Source organism: Gossypium arboreum, chromosome 11, assembly GCF_025698485.1.
Source record: "Gossypium arboreum isolate Shixiya-1 chromosome 11, ASM2569848v2, whole genome shotgun sequence".
NCBI classification, from domain to species: domain Eukaryota; kingdom Viridiplantae; phylum Streptophyta; class Magnoliopsida; order Malvales; family Malvaceae; genus Gossypium; species Gossypium arboreum.
The window spans coordinates 8205841-8224219 of record NC_069080.1 but is presented as its reverse complement, the minus strand read 5'-3'; the positions used below and the strand labels follow the sequence as shown (position 1 = coordinate 8224219).

At 34.8% G+C, this 18379-nt stretch overlaps 3 protein-coding genes across 6 annotated transcripts; all 3 read right to left on the bottom strand.

Annotated features, from left to right (window-relative positions):
- Positions 1-6761, bottom strand: LOC108473639 (NAD-dependent malic enzyme 2, mitochondrial-like). 3 transcript variants are annotated; one of them, XM_017775317.2, is made up of 19 exons: positions 6329-6760; positions 6077-6173; positions 5688-5809; positions 5430-5597; positions 5223-5351; positions 3921-3981; positions 3683-3786; positions 3524-3607; positions 3290-3396; positions 3066-3165; positions 2571-2678; positions 2268-2333; positions 2049-2121; positions 1872-1958; positions 1658-1712; positions 1503-1574; positions 903-965; positions 544-658; positions 1-195 (listed from the first exon to the last, which is right to left on the bottom strand). In XM_017775317.2, exons 1-19 carry the CDS (start codon positions 6458-6460, stop codon positions 124-126), a joined length of 1815 nt encoding a protein of 604 aa, XP_017630806.1. In that variant the 5' UTR covers positions 6461-6760; the 3' UTR covers positions 1-123. The 3 variants fall into 3 exon arrangements, 2 of the variants coding, with proteins under 2 accessions (XP_017630806.1, XP_052877042.1); XM_053021082.1 differs by having other exon boundaries at positions 6077-6178; positions 6329-6450; XR_008274098.1 differs by lacking the exon at positions 1-195 and having other exon boundaries at positions 576-658; positions 903-1014; positions 6329-6761.
- A 2048-nt stretch (positions 6762-8809) lies between these two features.
- LOC108470500 (uncharacterized) lies at positions 8810-12804 on the bottom strand. Of its 2 annotated transcripts, none has more exons than XM_017771837.2 (7): positions 12520-12804; positions 11246-12440; positions 11010-11172; positions 10725-10912; positions 10247-10370; positions 9811-9941; positions 8810-9480 (listed from the first exon to the last, which is right to left on the bottom strand). In XM_017771837.2, exons 2-7 carry the CDS (start codon positions 11468-11470, stop codon positions 9349-9351), a joined length of 963 nt encoding a protein of 320 aa, XP_017627326.1. In that variant the 5' UTR covers positions 11471-12440; positions 12520-12804; the 3' UTR covers positions 8810-9348. The 2 variants fall into 2 exon arrangements, with proteins under 2 accessions (XP_017627326.1, XP_052878174.1); XM_053022214.1 differs by having other exon boundaries at positions 12557-12804.
- Positions 12805-14809: 2005 nt separating this feature from the next.
- Positions 14810-18146, bottom strand: LOC108471015 (uncharacterized). Its single transcript, XM_017772571.2, has 7 exons — positions 17914-18146; positions 17206-17540; positions 16990-17083; positions 16463-16584; positions 16115-16267; positions 15419-15517; positions 14810-15137 (listed from the first exon to the last, which is right to left on the bottom strand). Exons 2-7 carry the CDS (start codon positions 17521-17523, stop codon positions 15081-15083), a joined length of 843 nt encoding a protein of 280 aa, XP_017628060.1. The 5' UTR covers positions 17524-17540; positions 17914-18146; the 3' UTR covers positions 14810-15080.
- Between the last annotated feature and the right edge of the window lie 233 nt (positions 18147-18379).

The following is an 18379-nucleotide window of genomic DNA, read 5'->3' as shown; positions in this document are numbered from 1 at the left end:
TTTATAAAAGAAAAATAAAGTGGATTTATGATTATATTTTTCTGCCGCAGAACTTGGGGTCGGAGTCCACAAAGAAATAACCCGAAAACTCCAAATCAAAATTGTGACAAAAAGGAATAAAGACTACTTCTTTTGAACGAGCGGGCTATAATTAGGGTACCACATGTTTCGACGTACGTATTCCACCGTCTCCTCCTGCACCCATTCAGAGTGAAAATGCAAAAACAAATAAAATTACATAACAAAAACCTATTATTTCTGTTTCTATCTTCCAAAAACAACTTAGTGCAACTGTGAATAGACTTGAAATCAGTGTGCATGTTCAGTAAATTTGCTGATTTTCTCTTCTTTTCTTTTTTTAAATAGCAGCTTAATATTGAAGAATAAATTATAAATACTGAAACCCAAATCCAGGCTTAGTGAATAATTCTTCTTAAGGCATTGAGTTTCGTATATTTGCTATTTTACCATGAAAATCTAGTAGAAGTTTACTTGGGGGTCGGGGGGGTGAACCGAAGTAAAAAGGAGAAAGAAATTCCGTACTTTTGACATGTAGGCCAGTTCCTCAGGATCAACCTTTCCATATCCTTCCGCCACTTCCTCTGCAATAGCAGCTCGCACAACTGATGCCCCAACCTTAGCTGTGATATCTCGAATACTGCAATTATACACGAGTAGAATGAACTCGATGGAGAAGCTATGTATTAGAAAGAACTGCTAGTATGGGTTATTTTCAAAACAAGGACCCCAAAACCATTCACCTTGCTAAATCATAAAAGCTTAAGCATTTAAAAACCGGGTGTCCATTGAAATTTTGGGTGTATGAACCAAGAACATAACAAATAATTTCTACCACCTTAAACGACAAGGAAAAATTACCAGTGAAAGCAAGTAAACGTTACCTATTGATAGATGGATACAAGATGCCCTTTTCGATGTCTTGGTCGGTCATATAAGATGCAAGGCTGCGTTGCAAGGATAGCATCTTATTCACTACTTCCAGAACAAGACTGTCTTTTAATCATAATAAAGAAAGAAAAAGTTCATTTTGATAAAAGCAGAACTGAATAGTAGACTTATGTAATCAATGAACATTTTAAAACCTACACTGGTGAGTGGTTAAGTTCACACCGACACTGCTTTTAGTTATTAAAATCAAGAAATATGACCTGTTTGCGCATGCTGAAGTACAAGAGGGTTAGTCTAATCAGTGTATTGTCTAATAGAGTTTATAAAACAGAGATCTGAAGAATGTAGAATGACATGGGGAGAGACAAGCCTATACCGACAGTTTTTGGGGGGCTTTAATTTTGCATCACTAAGAAACTAAAGTCCCCATGCAGTTAGCAAAAGTTCTACAACAGCCAAAGTGATATTACAAATGATAAATTGGATAGTTATCCAAGCATTAATTATTATGAATTCTAGACTTCAACAATTATCAAAAGAGAGTGTAAGAACAAGAATGGAAGTAACTATATCATATTAATCATATACAATACCATTCAGCAGCCGCTTGCAACATATCATCGGTTATAATACAAGCACCTGAGAGCAAAGCTCCCAAACCGATCCTGGATCAAATGCAACAATTTTGAAACCAAAGTTAAGATCGTATGGTGAATAAAACAACTATAAAGCAGAAGATAACACCTACCCTGGGAACAAGTACATGTTATTTGCTTGATTTACATAACCCACTTTGCCATTACCTGCCAACAAGCAAATGACTAATTAAGATGTAATAATAACCACTACTGGAAAAACCAGAATCATGTCCACAACATAGCCAATAAATGCTCCCTTATTAAGGAAAAAAGCACCAGAAGCTTGTAAATTTGTATATCTTTTAGACAAGATATGAAAGATACCAAGCTGGACATTTTCAAAAGGGCTTCCACTGGCAAAGACTATGTTTTCTCCAGCATGCTTAAAAGCTTCAACAGCAGTGCATTCAGCTATTCAATGGAAATGCAAATAGATGTCAAGACAAAATATCTAGTTTTATAAGGAAAACTAAACTGCATGGCAGGACAAGAAAAACAAACCGTTCATTGTGGGATTTGACATAGCAAATATAGCAGGTCTATTTGAACCAGATTCACGCAAAGCCTTAAGCACCTGTTTTTGTGCCAACACAGTGGTGAGGAACTCGACACAGTGCAGAACGTAAGCAGTAATTATAAGAAAATAAACATAAATTACATGCGAATAACAAAATAAAGATTATATATAAAAGAGAAATATAGAAAAATAGGAATTTCCACCTCTTCATTGAACACACCACCAACTCCAGACAAACCAAGAAGCACATCAGGTTTGACCTTTTTAACCTGAATAAAATTTGGCTCACGACAATTAGGTTATTATATATACATATAGGTAAAGAGCATCCATAACTTGTTGAAGACTGTACTTATAAAAACTGTAGCATAAATCAACTTTTTGTCACAATCACTCCAAATTCAGCACTGTCTGCTTTTCTTCTTCACACACAAGTTCATATAACACCAGCCTCGCAATTATACATGCTGCTGCTGCTGCTGCTCAAGCACTAACATTGAACTTACCACTTCAAGTAGAGAATCCCCATCTCTAAGTCCCGCTATCAGTCCAGGATCTTTTGCAAATGGTACTGCTGCTGGATCAAGGTTTTTCCTTTCTTTAGTGATGAGACCCTTAACCAACAACAAACAATAGACAAGTAAGTATGTACCCACCACATGAAGAATGCAATAAAAATTTACCAAAGGGTCAATTGACATGGAAAAAATTAGAAAATTTAGATTCCTAGAGTCAAACCATAATGATTTTCTCGTAGAAGTAAGAAACTAAAGAGAAAAAGAAAACTATGAATGAAGTAGATATCATAAAAAGAAATCCGCAGATGATTTTTCTAGTAAACATTTTTACATGATTAGTTCATAAAATCCACATCTGCATTACACAAGAGAAAGGACATTACATATCTAAAAGAACATAAAGGACATTACATATCTAAAAGAACATAAAAGGCTTTGCACAAATAGGATGAAAAAACCTAGGAAGGAGGTACAAAATTGTACATCTTTATCAAGTAGGAAGAATTTCTGTGCAGCTGTTTCTGCATTTCCTGTCATCCTTACAACAGCTTGAACAGCCATGCTAAGAACACCAAGCCCTGCACTGGAAGCCAGAAAGAAAAGTTTTTATGAGAAATAAAGCTGTGAAGGAATGGATGCAAGGAGCCGTAGAAAAATTATGGTGAAAGATTGAAAGATCAAGCTTTATCTATAAGTTAGCTAAATACCTTCCAGCTCCCACCACAACAATCTTTTGGTTTGGAAAATCATCCAAAGATCGACCTTGTGCTCTTACAGTTCCTAACAATCCAGCAAGTGCAACTCCAGCAGTTCCCTAAGAGAATTAAGTAAGCACAACTTTCTAATATTGGTGGCATTCATAGTGATGCTGCAGCAATCTAAGTTACACTAGAAACTAATCCTATCCATAAAAGTAGCAACTTGCTGGGCCAAGTGCTCACCTGTATGTCATCATTAAACATGCAAAACCTTTCCCGATAGCGTTTCAGAGTTTCAAAGGCCCACTTCATTTGAAAATCCTCAAACTGAAGGGGGTAACCATCAAATAAACATCATGGTATGAGCATAAAACAAAAGTCTCACTTCTGAAAGAGAGAAACCTGTACAATAGCCTTAGGCCAACGTGTTAAAACCGCTTCGATGAACTCATCAATAATTGATAAATATTCTTCCCCTTCTAACCTAGGTTGTCTTAGTCCTAAATCTGTCCAAACCCCCAAAAAAGAAAAACATGTCAAAAGAAATCTCCACAATCGGTAAATAAAACAAAGAAACACCAAGCCTTTCATATGTTCCATTCTATGAACAAAAAAGTAAATAAGCACATATTTTACTCACAAAGTGGGTCTTCAATTAGCTTTAGATTGTTAGTACCAACATCTAGCATAACTGGGAGTATCTGTCAGAGACAGATATTGATTTAATAATTAAAGTTCTAACACAAGACAAGAGAGGTGCCATCACAAGAAAATGTTGAAAATGTAAAATACGATAATAACATGGAGCAAACTTTTTCAGCAAGATATAATCCACACACATACACACATTTTGCTCAGCCATAAAAATTATTTTAATAAAATTAAGTCCACCACTAGAATAGTGGGATTACATCATCAAAACAACAACATAAAACACCAACAAAAAACAAAAACACCCTTATAAAAATAGGAAAACACCAGTAAACCAACAACTCTAAAGGCGAACCAAGCAAAAGATCACCACCACGCATAAAACATACAAACAAGATCAAATCCCAAAAATCGCCTTGGCATTAGCTATTCTGTTGGTATCAAAATCAAGATCCTCCATCAGCATCTCAAAGACTTCAACTTGATATCATCAACAAAGATTAGTGATTACAAATAATACCTAGAATCTCAAACCAGCATGCCTTCGCAGCATACTTTATAGCTATGGAGCATTAATAAACATAATACAGCCATATGCCTAAACACCACCACTCTGATAGATAACATGATCATGCAAAACAAAACTTCATATTCAAGCTCGCAAAAACCACCTGATCAGACATTCAATGCAGCAAAACAAAGGAAAAGAATCAGCATTGACCCAAAAAATTCAGACCATATGGCTATCGACATTCTAAGATTTTGATCCATGCAACAACAACATATCAACTCCTTTAAACATCTCCAGATTCTTAAAATAAATAGAACTGCCTCCAACCCCAACCCTTCAGGCATACCATCTATTAAAATCAATTTCGCCAGAACACCAAAAACCACCTAAATTAATAAAACCTATAATAGCCACCTATGATCCTCTCTCTTGCTCAAGCATCATCAACTCCGAAATTATAACATCATCAGAGCAGCTAGCTTTAAGGCCTAAGCTCTTACCTTAACGCCGTGCTTCCACATATATAGGTGCAAGTTCATAACAATTGTCCACTCAGCCACAAATATAAGTTCACATGCATATAAGAGAGAACTACAACTGATGGTTAAATATGTCAAATACAGTCAACACCAAAACACATGTATGAAAATGGTGGCAAATGGTTGATACAGGCCTAACTAATTGGTGTAAGTACAAATAAAAAAGTATAAGAAAAATTATAAGTGGCAGGCATGCACATGCATGCAAAAACACAAAAGGAAAAACAAAGATAGACCATACTCTTTGTGGGTTGAGACCAGCAGCTGCAACATACATATCAAGTTTTCCTATTGGTATTCCGATCCCGTGAACTCCAAGGTCACCAAGGCCAAGAATTCGACTGCCATCTGTCAAGACTATCATATCAACCTGTAAAACAAAAGCAAATTGAAAAAAATATTAGATCCTCGTGCAGTAAGCAATAATTCATAACATGCACAAACTTACCTTTTGAGCAGGCCAATTATATATCATAGACATCATCTCTCCTTTATCCTTTGCACTGAAATACATTCCACGTGGGCGTCTAAATAATCCAGAATAATTTTGGCATACCAGTCCAACAGTTGGGGTGTAAATTATTGGAGCAAAATCTTTGATGTTGTCAATAAGGACCTGGAGCAATATTCAAATGATATTCAGATGATATTCAGAACTTAAATGTTTGTATCAATATATTACAAACTGAACGAGGAATAGACTTACTCTAAAATACAGTGTCTCATTCCTGTCATGCAATCTGTTTAAGATCCTCCATTTTGCTAATGCAACATGGCTAGTATCTGATTCACTCACAGTATTTTTCTCTAAGGAGCGGTATGATTCCACTACCGAATAAAAACAACGTCAAAATTAAGGCATTGTTAGAAATGTGGACAAGATCAAGCAGGCGGGAAAAATAATTCCTAAAAGAAAAATATACAAAAAAAATGAATTTCGAAAGCTAAATAAATATTAACCAGCTAAATAAGAACATATATTAGCCTTTCATTTGGTAAACTTACTCGAAAACATTAACACTTGCAAATTTATATCTAAGAATGTTCTGCAAATATTAAATTTAAACATATCAGAAGGTTAGGTATCACACTTACTGAAACGAGCATATTGCTGCTCAAATGATATCACACGTGGCGGAAGGAGACCACGAAGCCCAAGTCGGTTCCTTTCCGTCAATGGAAAGCCAGTGTCCTGAACTTAAACAAGAAAACGAGAGCAATAAGAAAACAAAAGGCAATGTTCACTTTCAAGAAGCAAAGGAAAAAAAAAACACTTAACGAGTGCGAACATAACAATTTCATCAGAGACCATAGCAAAAAAAGGAAAAAACAAATTGCTATAGTAACCTTATTGATCCAAGGATCATGAAGAATATCAGCTCCACGCTTTTGAATTATACAAGGACGAGGAATCACCGACGAGAAGAAACGCCTCGATCGGCTCAGTCTCGACGCCACAAACTTTGTCAGACTCCACATTCCAATTTCAATATCCAAATTCACCAAAAAAGGGAGAAAAAAACAGCTCACTGATAAAAAGAATAGATGAAACAAGGGTGGTTTCGTATTTAGCGTGTGTTGAGTTAAATATATAATTTTAATAAAGATTTATCGATTTCTATAATTTTCTACATTTTATTTATTTTTTATATTTCTCTCAATAATATCTTCTCAATACACTCAATACTTCTATCCGCGACGCAAGAGAATACGTGGAAGCGGAAATGTTGGAAAAGAGAGAGCGTTTGGGAGAGAATGCGGTTAGGTAGGAGTAGGACAGCCAAAGCTCATTTATTTGGAATATGAATACCTGAGCTTGAATTTGTTTTATTTATTCCAAGTTAATTAAATCATTTTTTAAACAAAAATTATAAATTTAAATATTTAAATTCCTTATTCGTAAAATATTTAACACCATCCGAACTACAAAGGAAATGAATTCAGATTAAAAAAATTAATTATATTAAAAATAAATCAAGTAACGTTAAATACCTAATATTTTATCATTGATTTGTAATCTCAATAATTTTGATAGATTATGTTCTACTGAAATGTTTGGACAGTTCTACTAAAAGGGATGACCAATTCAATAGGAGATTTTTTTCCATGTGGAAAATCAACACCCTTTTGGGTTACTATTCCCCCAAAACAATTATCTACCATGGTAAATACCTTGTGATGAAATTCTTATATTATTACAATAAATACCCTGTGATGAAATTATCACAATAAGGAGATAGAATCCACCACTCCTAAGTCCTATCCCACAGATGGCATTCTTCAACCAAATACCTTATGATGTTAGACATAGAACAAGAAACTGACTCAGCTCCCATGGTAGATACAGCTCTTTCATTGCAGGTATCTTTAGACCATTTTTTACAGCTCTTGAATGTTATTAACTAGTGCCACTTCGATATCCTCTCAATATTCCAACCGCAAAATAATGTCAAGTCTTATAAAAACCTGAGCATACATTAAGTTTCTAGCAACTGAAGCACGAGGAAAATTTTAAATATGTGTTCCTTTAATATTGTTTTTCATCTAAAATCTTATTAATGTAGGCTTATTAAGATAAACATAATTTTTTTAAATACATTTCTATAAATTTTTATGTCAATGACATAAAATGCCTCACTTATATCTTCCATATCAAAATGTGGAAAGAAAAATCGTTTCACATCATTTAACGATCACATATCATTAGCTGTAAGTAAAATGTTATCTACATATAAAATTGAAAAGATAAACTTGCTCCTATTAACCTTATAGTATATACGTCAGTTAACAATGTTTTCAACAAGTACATAAATAGACTTCTTAAACTTGTGAACTTAATGATTCTTTGCATTTGAGATAAACACATTTTTTTATTGAGAAAGATTGTTTTCGCATCTATTTAATGTAATACAAAAGCAAAATGTGCAATGTAGTGATGATTGAGAAAGAATCTTCTATAGAAAAAGAAAAAAAAAACTCCCTATAATCTATTACTTCCCTATGAGTAAATCCTTTGACAGTATTTGTTAGGATCGACTCGATTAAGCAACAAATAAAAAGAAATTGAACACACAATTTTAACATGGAAAAATCCTTTCCTAAGAGATAAAAAAACTACGGACAAAGATAATTTTACTATAATGGCAAAAAAACAAAGAGTACAAAAGATAGAAATAAAAACTAAATCTCGAAAACCCGAAAATAAAGAACCCTCAAAATGTATCTAATGGATGAGTTTATTTTCTAAAGTTGTAAAAGAACCTATTTATAAGCTAAATTTATAGGTAAAATAATAATAAAATAATCTAAACTAATCAGCGTTTGATTAAAATAAATAAATAAAATTTAACTAGAAAATTATTTTTAAATTTAACTAAAACAAGAGCAGTAACAATATTAGGCGATGAATATTTTTTAGCCTTAAAAAGACTAATTTACAGCCAATAGGCTTGGCACTAGTAGGTAAGTCTACAAAGCCTCCAACTTGATTTTCCACCATAGAATTAATTGCATCTTTCATGGCGTCAAGCCACAAAATAGAATTACGATTTATATTGTTTGGAAAAGTCATTACAAATATTGTTATTAAATTAAGTTAATTTCTTTATTTTTATTTTTTTAAAGTGGAAATTAGGGTATAAATTTGACACATGAATTTCTTATATAATTTGAATTTTAAGTAATTGTCTTTTATTTGTTTACTTTTGAAATTGATCAATTTATCTAATTTTGGAAGCAAAAACTAAATTATCGTATATGTCAAAATTATATTTTTATTGAAAATAATCCATTTGCTAAAAATAAATCAAACAAGAAAGAGTATCTATCTCTATTCCAATGAAACATCTATTAACCAAGGAATACAAACATCTATTTTTGGGTACAAAGGAGGTTGTAATCTACAGATAGAAGAAAGATTGTATATTCGACTTTAGATCTCTGCTAGATGTTCCTCTTGCTTGGTAATGGTGGCACGAACCAATTGGCTAAACATGTTAGATGCTACCTCTCAAATGAACCAACCGGCTAAACTATGAATTCCAAATACAAATATCTATAGTTAGAAATGTAACTCTGTAAACATCCTCAATTCTTATTACAGCTTTGAAGGTATCTGAACAAATGAAGAGCTCTTTGGCTTTAGAACAGAGAGAAATAGAGAGAGGATGAATTGAGGTGCAACAGCCACCTTATCTTACCACCGGTATGGCATTCTGGGTACAAGTTTTTTGCTTAAACTTGTTCCTCAAGACAGCTATACTGGTGTTCTTTAATTATCAACAACAAATACCAGCATGACACAATTTTATACTACTTTTAGATGCCGAGTAGTTCAAGAAAAGGGGAAACTATCGATCTTACTAAACTCACAAACTTGCTTCAGCTGCAAGTGTCAGTTTAACACCATCTTTAAATGGAGTAGGACAAATATTTAGCTTCTGAACCAGCTTGGTGATATCCATAGATATATCAGCTGGGGACTTAACACCACGGTCAACCTGAGAAACCAGCACTTCAGTTACTGCAACCCGGCTAAGAAAATCCATCCAAATTAAAAGAGAGTAGAATTTTGGAACTGGAAAGGTTTTCTCCATTACGAGAGCATATTTTTATCAACCAACATTCTAATGGAGTATAATGAGCATGGTGAGGATTTCAGAACCACGCTGATGTCTGCTATTGAGTACAGAGAAAACCTCTCTAGAATTAGATAGCCTTGCAGGAAGGATGAATCACCGGACCTTAAATTAGGGATTAAACTATAGAGTTCAACAAATTTCTGTAGAATAACATTTTTATTTTCTACGGCTTTCGTAATGTATACTTACAGATGATGCAGACACTGGTTTAATTAATGAGGAATCATATCCTCTAATTTGTGCCACAGCTTCAGCCATTTGAACACGGGAAACCCTGTCTGGTCCACCAACATTCAGTAGCAACTGCATTTTCTTACCCTCTTGGACAAGCAACATAAGATCACAATAATTAAGTCATATGTATAAGAAAAAGAAGTACAGATGAAAATTTCTTTGCAGAAGTAAAAGCACCACAATGACTTGGAAAAGGGAGCAACCCCAGTTAAAAACGGGAAAATAGACAATAGATGCACCAAAAGAAAACAAAGCAATGGTAAATGATTTTATCATATTAAAATCTTCCTTTAGAATTGAAACTCTGAAACAGGAGACACGAAAGGACTAAAGGAGCATCTCACAATCTAGTATCAAAATTATCTAAGATGCACCGATAATAGGTTCATACCTGATAGCCATTTTTCAATCGAAGTCCGGATGATAGCCACAACATCCTTGACATATATTGGACAACGGTACTCATCATAAAAGGACTCCACTTTATCTCCTTTAGAAAGGACACCATCAATCCACTGCATCATGTTCGGTAAAAATACAATCTTGAATGGTAACTTATATAATATACTGCTACCGCAATCTGCGTGCTTAACTACTCATAAGAATTTCTAAGAATTTCCATCATACAAGAAGCAAAATGAAGCCAACTGTTATGCAAATAAGAATGGATGTTCTTCCTTCCAATCAATGTCTACTTAACCCCTAAATTTATTTGGATGGAAAATGGAAGACTCAAATGCCCTGTTATTTTCTACAGCATTTTCGATTAGCATCATATGCTAAACAATGAGAAATTATGTTTCTATCCAAAAAAAAAAAAAAAAGTGGAAAAGAGAGAAATATAACAAAATGGAATTCAGCTTTGGCACCTGAATAGGAAGAGATTTAGGAACAGGTGAGACAGTTTGAGGCCCAAATATAATACTACTTCTTAGAATAGCAAAATTTGACCACTTCTCAGAGATGAACTGCTCAGCTGCTACTTTCGATTTTCCATAAACATTAACGGGAAGAGCTTCATCTTCCTCCTTGTAAAAAGATTTTACTCCTTCATACACTAATGAGTAAAACCCACAAATTCAAAAACACTAAAGCATTTCAGACCTTATACCAATCAATTAGAATTCATTAAAATCAACAACAATATCCCTGACCTTGATCTGTCGAGAGATGAATAAGAAGAGTATTGTCACTGTGGGCAAAGCTTGACAACCAATTTACAAGAGAACTAGGCACATTGATAGATATAGCGGCATCAGGGTCATTCTCGCAAGCGCGAGGCACCGACAGGGCAGCGCAGTTAACAACCACATCAGGCTGCCATTGCAAGCTTTTAACAGGTTAGGATTTTGCGCTTAGTTGAAAGAATGAGTGGGTTTGAAAGAATCACCTGGCCAAATTGTTGAGAAATGGAATCGAAACCCAGTCCAGTTTTCAAATCAACGTGGAAAGCGAAAGAGGTGGGAAAGGCAAGGAGCAGAGGCCGAGGAGGAAAGGAGTTGTAGGTGAATGCCAAGGCAAACGGGGTAGTTGCTTGGATCTCTGAAAAGCCTTGCAAGAGATGTTGCCCCAAATAGCCGGTGCCGCCCACTACTAACACTTTCTTAGCGCTCATTTCCTCCTTCCTAGATGATTGCAATTTCGGATGAAAAGAGCTGAAAGGTTTAGGCTTTATTTGTTTGTTTGTTTTTAATTAAAAAGGTTGAGGCTTTGGATGGGGGACTTGGGTTTTCTTTTTGTAGGTAAGAAGGTTCATCAAGGTTGGTACTTCCGTTGGTTGGATTCTGGAGATTGATTGAAGAAAACCCAAGGAAGGAAGCTTCTTACTATTTTCATCTCTATTTCATTATCGCATCGTTAGATAGCTATTGTAAGCAAAGAATGGCAATGGATTGCACGAGATCCAAAGTTGTAATCCCACTCAGTTTCAGCAAAGACCGCCAATTAAATTAAATAATAAAAGCCATACTCACTCTTTTTTTTTTCTTTTTTTCTTTTTTTAGTTTTTAAATTTATATTTTTTATTTTGCTAACATTACATACAAAAGGGAAACTTTTACCAAACCATATTTATAGAATTACAGCAAGAAGAGAAACGAAAAATATTGCTAGATACTGAAAGAAAAGGAAACCAGTTGAAGTTTGATGATATGAAGTTGAGTCTGCATTTCTCACAATTGAAACTTTCAACACCCTTCTCAGCACCATGGCTTCTCAACTACTACGCTCTGGCACTGAGGAAGCTTGGGAGTTGGGACATCTCCATGAGAAACTCAAATTTCCATCCGATGTAGGATTAGTTCAAGGGGGGAAAAAAGCATTAATAACAAGTTAATATATATATATTAAACTTAAAATACTGCAGACATGGCATAAGTTGTACTGCCAAAAGCAATTAACGTTGGGGGCTATAACTAGTTATTCTTGGAACCAAGTCTGTCTACAACTCTTTTCTCAGTCCAATAAAGAGAAATGAGAGGGTGCAAACTTTTACTGATTTATTGATTTCATCAAGTGAACTTTTCCGCATAAACAACTCTCCAGGCACCGTTGCTCTGCGCTCCACAGAAGAATGACGCTGTCATCTGAACAACATATGCAACAGTAATTAGTAAAGCATATGGCTGGGAAAGACTACTAATGATACATGCAGATACGTTTTACCAGGTTAGCATTTCATTTTTCACGCCATAAATCATACATACTACCATCCTTGTATCTGTTCTTGGGAAGCCATGATTATTCTGTATGTTTAGACTTTTAGACTTTCAAAATTCAATATTTTGCTTTGAAAGCGTGTGACATTTGAACATATTTACTCGATACTCTTCTCTTTTATTACTGCAAAAAAAGGGGATAATCCCATAACGAACCACTAATGCCTACATTTCTCCCATAGAAGAGAATCTGAATTAATCTATTACCATATGAACTTAATGATTAAAATATTGTTAATATTATTTTATTTTAACTAGATTCGTTATCTTTTAATAACTCATCATTATCCTTGTAGTAGATATTGGATAAGCTTTAGGATAACAATTATTGTTTTGAATAAGAATAGTGATATGGAATCAAATGATTGATGCTTATGATATGGTTTAAATAAGATTTTCTTATTTTGTTTAAGCATTCAAATAAGCAACAAACAAAGCTTGTTCTTACACTTCTCTCAAAATTTCTTTCTTCTTTCTTCTTTCCCTCCCAACAATTTGATAACAAGAGACTTATTTGATCTTTAAAGGGCCTAAAAATCTTTAAAAAGTTGTGTTAGATGTTAGCTAACATTTGTTTGCACCAAATGGTTTCAAGTAGTTGTTTTTTGCCTTTACCACCTATTGTTTCGAGTGAAAACTATCAGATATAAGCTGTCAAAATGAAGACATATATGACAGTTTTTGATCATTGGATGTGGGTAAAAATTAAAAGGAATCACAAACTTCTGGCAAATCCAACTATGACCCAATTAAAGGGTCACCGTGAAGAAAAGGCAAAGAAATACGAAGCCAAGAGTTGTATTGAGTCATTTGTTTCTTATGAAATTTTCATTAGAATCTTAATATGTGAGAACAAAGCAAGCTTGGGGCATGCTCAAGGAGGAGTTCTAAGGCAGTGACAAGACTAAACAAATGCAAGTACTCAACCTCAAAAGAGGATTTGAAGTTTTGAAGATGCAAGAGTTTGAAACTCTAAAGGAGTACAAAGATAAATCCATGAAGATAGTAAATAAGCTCAGATTACTTAAAAACGAGACAAAAGAGTTGTAGAAAAAGTTCTTGTTAGTTTTGCTGAGAGGCTTGAATCCAAAATCTCTTCGCTTGTAGACTCCAAAAACTTGACTAAGATTTCTTTGGTAGAACTAACGAATGTTCTCGAGCCTTAAGATCAAAGGAGGGCTATTAGACATGAAGATTCAACATAAGGTGCTTTTGCAGTCAGAAGGAAAGGCAAAAGGCAACTGAGGACAAGAACAAAAAATTAGGAGATAGAAAAAATAATAATCCTAGAAACAATGGAAAAAAAGGTAAATTTCCACCATATTCACACTGCTGGTAGAGACCAAACATACAGTGCAGGTCTGGCAAAAACTTGGCTATGTGGTGAAAGTGTGCAAGAGCATAGAACCTACAATATCAAGATCAACAAGGTAGAGTAGCAGATATTCCGCTAGCAGAGGATGAACAAATTTTTGTTGCTTCTTATTATACAACAAAAACTTCCTCAAGCGCATGGCTCATTGATAGTGGATGCACTCATCATATGGCATCAGACATCAACTTATTCAAAGAGATGACAAAGTTACTTGTTCCAAAGTCAGAATTGATAATGGGAAGTTCATGGAATTCGAAGGAAGAGGAGTTGTGATAATTGATACACAGTCAGGTACAAAACTTATTCCAGATGTTTTATTTGTACCATAATAGATCAAAATCTACTTAATGTAGAACAATTGCTAGAAAAATATTACTCATTGGTGTTTACAAACAAAGCATGCATCATTTATGATCCATCAGGCCATGAACTTTTCAATGTTGTCATGAAAAGCAAATATTTCTCCTTAGATTTGGATCAATCTAGTTCATCAACCTCAGTTAATGAACCTAAATTGTGGCATAAAAGATTAAGTTACTTGAACTACAAGGGCCTGGATCACATGCTCAACATGCCCTAGTTTGATTTAGGTAAGCTGGGCGGTTACAGCATCACTCACAAGTCACAACCCACAATCATACATTGTTTGGTTTGTTTCTTCTCCAAAAGGACAAGAACTGTTTAGAGATTGGATTCTGGAGATTAAGGAAGCTATTGCATTGCACCCGAGTTCAAAGTTGTAATCAGTTTCAGTATTAGGTCTAGGACTGATAATTAATTAAAAACTAAAATGATTCTTTAAATAAAATAATATTTTTCTTGGATCCGGATAGAGTGGATGAAACATAATTTTCTTGCTTAATTTTCTAAACCTTGGACAATAGTACACTTTTTACTTCATGAAAAATTATGAGTCCGGGATTAAGCCTATGCCAAGCCAAAAAATACATATTGGCGGTAAATGAATTGATGAACTTTTACAAAAGCATATTTATAGAACACCAAGAAGAAACACGAAAAATATTGCAAGTTACTGAAACAAAAGAAAGTCACTTTGAAGTTTCATCGTATGAAGTTAACTCTGCATTTCTCACTATTGAAACTTTCTACACCCTTCTCAGCACCATGGCTTTTCAGCTACCCTCTGGCTCCGAGGAAGCTTGGGACTTCTCGATGAGAAACTCAATTTTCTGGCACACCATAGGATGTAGCATTAGTTCAAGGTTCATCAAGGGGAAACAAGCATTATAAAAAGAAAAGAATATATAAATATATTAAACCAAAAAAGGTCATTAAAATACTGTAAATGTAGTAACATAATTTCTACAGTTACTCCAAATTGATGAACTGCTGAAAGCAATTAACCTTGGGGGCGATAACATTCATTTTCAGATCAACTAATTATTCTCACAACCAAGTATGCCTACAACCCTTTTCAAAGTGCAATAAAGAGAAATGAGATGGTGCCAACCTTTACTGATTTATTGACTTCTTCAAGTTTTTGCATAAACAACTCTCCAGGCACCATTGCTCTGCGCTCCACGGAAGAATGACGCGGTGAAGCTGTCATCTGAAAATCATATGCAATAGTAAATAGTTAAGCACGTGGCTGAGAAAGAAACTTATGAAATACTACTAAAAATACATGCAGAATTTGGCCCAAAAAAAGATACACACAGAAAGGTGTTAACAAGTTAGCGACTCATTTTTCACGCAATAAAACATATATACTAGCATCCTTGTATTTGTTCTTGTGAGGCCGTGTTTAATCTGTATGTTCAGACTTTAGACCTTCAAAATTTGATATTTTGCTACCGCTGTGTTTGACACCCGAACATAATTTTCTTTTCTACTCAATAGTTATACTTAAATATTTAAAAAGAAAGTTCAGATAATCCCATAACAAACCACCAAGGCCCACCTTACTCCTATCAGAAGAGAATCTAAAATAATCTATTACCATATGACCTTACATTCTCGACAGTAGAGTTGTAGATTTACAGGTTCCACTTTGCACCAAGCATTCGAACTAAATTGGAATTTGCTGCATTCTAAATCCAACCAACTTGAAACTGAAGACATATTTGTCTAAGCACAATATTTTCTCATGCTTACAGAGAAATGACATGATTAGGTATAAATTATTGAGGCTTCAAGTGAACATTACCTTCCAACTTTTGGCTGGTGATCTTAGGATTGGTTGTCCTTCTGTGAATGATGATGTCATTCGAGATGCAGTTTCCACTTCACCAGTCACAGTAGAAAGTTTCCAACCTCTACCAACTTCCTGTATAGGCTTTGCAGCTTCTCTTACAATGACCTGCAAGAAACATAAATTTGTGATTTTCATTCTCCACGAGGATGCCTTGCATGCACAACAGCAATTAAGCAAATCATTTAAGAATAGTTCATTGCACTTGTTTATGAGAATGAATCTCATCATTTTTCAAAGATTATCTTGGGAATATAAAATAAAATATAAAAAGATAACAGCATAAAAAATCAATTCCATTACCCTTCTCAGAAGTGCAGGGTTTGCAACCCCTTGAACCTGTAGTTCGTCAACAGGTGCAGCTTTTCCATGGGCTATGCTTTCAACTCTAAAGGTATGGATACCGTACACTGATTGCAACCACCCTGTCAAAACCAAAACACATATATCATTCTTCAGAAGGAACCACTTTATGGAAAGTGTAAATGGCTTTATGCCCAATTGCAGAAAAAACATACCATGAATCAGGGTAAAATAAAATTATTTTAATCACAAGGCTCTAGAGTCCCGCAACATAAAGAATGATCAAAGGATCAAATATTCAATGAATCATAGACAGTCAAGTTTTGTTACTCAAGTCAGTTGCTCAACCTCAGCACTTAGGCAATAATAAGTGGAAAAGGGGATTGTAAATACACATTATTGTTCCTTTCCCCCTGGCTGAGAAAACAATAAGACACAAGTAATCTCACTCACAAAATTACCCACCACATAGAAAAGGAAAGTAATTATACAAGAAATAAAATATCTTACAAGTGCAGAACAAGTACCTTGTTCAATTATAATATCAATCACCTTGGAAAGAGGTACATGCTTTTCAATTGTTATTGTGCCCCAAAAGGGTATGAAAGAGGGTCTCGAAACCTTCAAAATAATAAGAGGGAAAGGATTAAACTCAAAGTAAACTTATTTCTTATTGATATCCGCCATAAAGTTAAAGTAAGTTCAGGCCCTATATCTCTGCGAGCAAGGCACTATATCCATACCTCGTAAACTATTTCACTAGGTGTGACATAAAGCTTGCGTGATGAAATGTCCTTCTGAAGCACATATCTTCTAAAGGGCAGGTAGAGCAACATGATGATGCCAACACCCCAAGCCAAAACCAGCAATAACGATATAGAAACCCATATGATGGTGTCATACTGAAGATTATCTCTGGCGAGTTCTTCAAAAGAAGCAGCGTACAATATCGTTTCAGAACTGTCTAATTTGAAATCATCTTCCAGCGATTCAGGATCAGCGAGTAGCTGGTCCCTTGGTGACCGTTGTTCAGATAGACCATCAGCATGACCGAACAACATTCTCCTGTGCGCTCAAACTAATAAAAGAAGCAACACGAAGCATCAAAACTAATCCTATGTTCAAAAAAGTGCCACAAATTTGGAAAACATGAAAATTACAGAACAGTTTGAGGAAGTAATAGTCCTTTCAAGCCGACAGAAACAAAGCAATTAAAAAAGTTCCCCAAATATATTGCTTAATATAGCAAGAAATTTGCACTTCATCATGTCACCAATCTCAAATGTGCTCGTTCTTTTGGCTGAAACTAGCTACTTAGCTAGTCCTCCTTTTTCCAAAAAAGAAAAAGAAATCTAGGGAACCAAATAGTGGGTATACATTCGAAAAACTATGAAAAGAAAGAGCAAGTTGGTGAACGAGAATAGTAGAGAAAGAGAGAGACTTGTTATTACCTGGAAACCGAGAAAAATGTTTTGCAAGCTCCAACGTTCATAAAAAAGAAGAGTAGGAATTGAACCTTTAAGGGTTTTGAAATGAAATTTGCAGTTTTGGGAATTTAGTGCAATTTGGAAAACAAACAACCAGTCTGCGATTTGATGAATTGATGATCGTCGAGCAAACCCCCAAAACGGCACCAAACGTTCAACTAGAATGTCTAAGAGAGAAATGAGAAATGATTGGGTGTGGGCAGTCGTACCCTATTCTGCGAACGTGGCAGGCAGAGTAGATTTGGTTTCCAAGTGGATCGTTGTCTTCGGCAGTGGACCCACCAACTAAACCTCGTTCTGATCTTCCCCTGAGATTAAATCTTGTCCTCTATTTTATCTAAAAATAGCAAATAAAAGGGAACTCAAATTTAAAAAAAAAAACAATTGGCCCCTACAATTTTTTTACATTACTTAAACTGTTAAAATATAT

Bases quoted from the DNA above. Each gene is read 5' to 3' on its own strand.
- LOC108473639 (XM_017775317.2), bottom strand. From the start codon at position 6,460: ATGTGGAGTCTGACAAAGTTTGTGGCGTCGAGACTGAGCCGATCGAGG. The intron at 3,787-3,920 runs GTGAGTAAAATA...GGGTTTGGACAG, and splicing joins GCTAATTGAAGACCCACTTT to ATTTAGGACTAAGACAACCT. The intron at 2,122-2,267 runs GTGGAAATTCCT...GCACAAAAACAG, and splicing joins GTGGTGTGTTCAATGAAGAG to GTGCTTAAGGCTTTGCGTGA.
- LOC108470500 (XM_017771837.2), bottom strand. From the start codon at position 11,470: ATGAGCGCTAAGAAAGTGTTAGTAGTGGGCGGCACCGGCTATTTGGGG. The intron at 10,913-11,009 runs GTCAGGGATATT...TTTACTCATTAG, and splicing joins TCATCTCTCGACAGATCAAG to TGTATGAAGGAGTAAAATCT. The intron at 9,942-10,246 runs GTATGAACCTAT...TGCTTGTCCAAG, and splicing joins GATTGAAAAATGGCTATCAG to AGGGTAAGAAAATGCAGTTG.
- LOC108471015 (XM_017772571.2), bottom strand. From the start codon at position 17,523: ATGTTGTTCGGTCATGCTGATGGTCTATCTGAACAACGGTCACCAAGG. The intron at 17,084-17,205 runs GTATGGATATAG...ATTATTTTGAAG, and splicing joins CTAGTGAAATAGTTTACGAG to GTTTCGAGACCCTCTTTCAT. The intron at 15,138-15,418 runs GTTGGCACCATC...ATGGTGTGCCAG, and splicing joins AAGTCAATAAATCAGTAAAG to AAAATTGAGTTTCTCATCGA.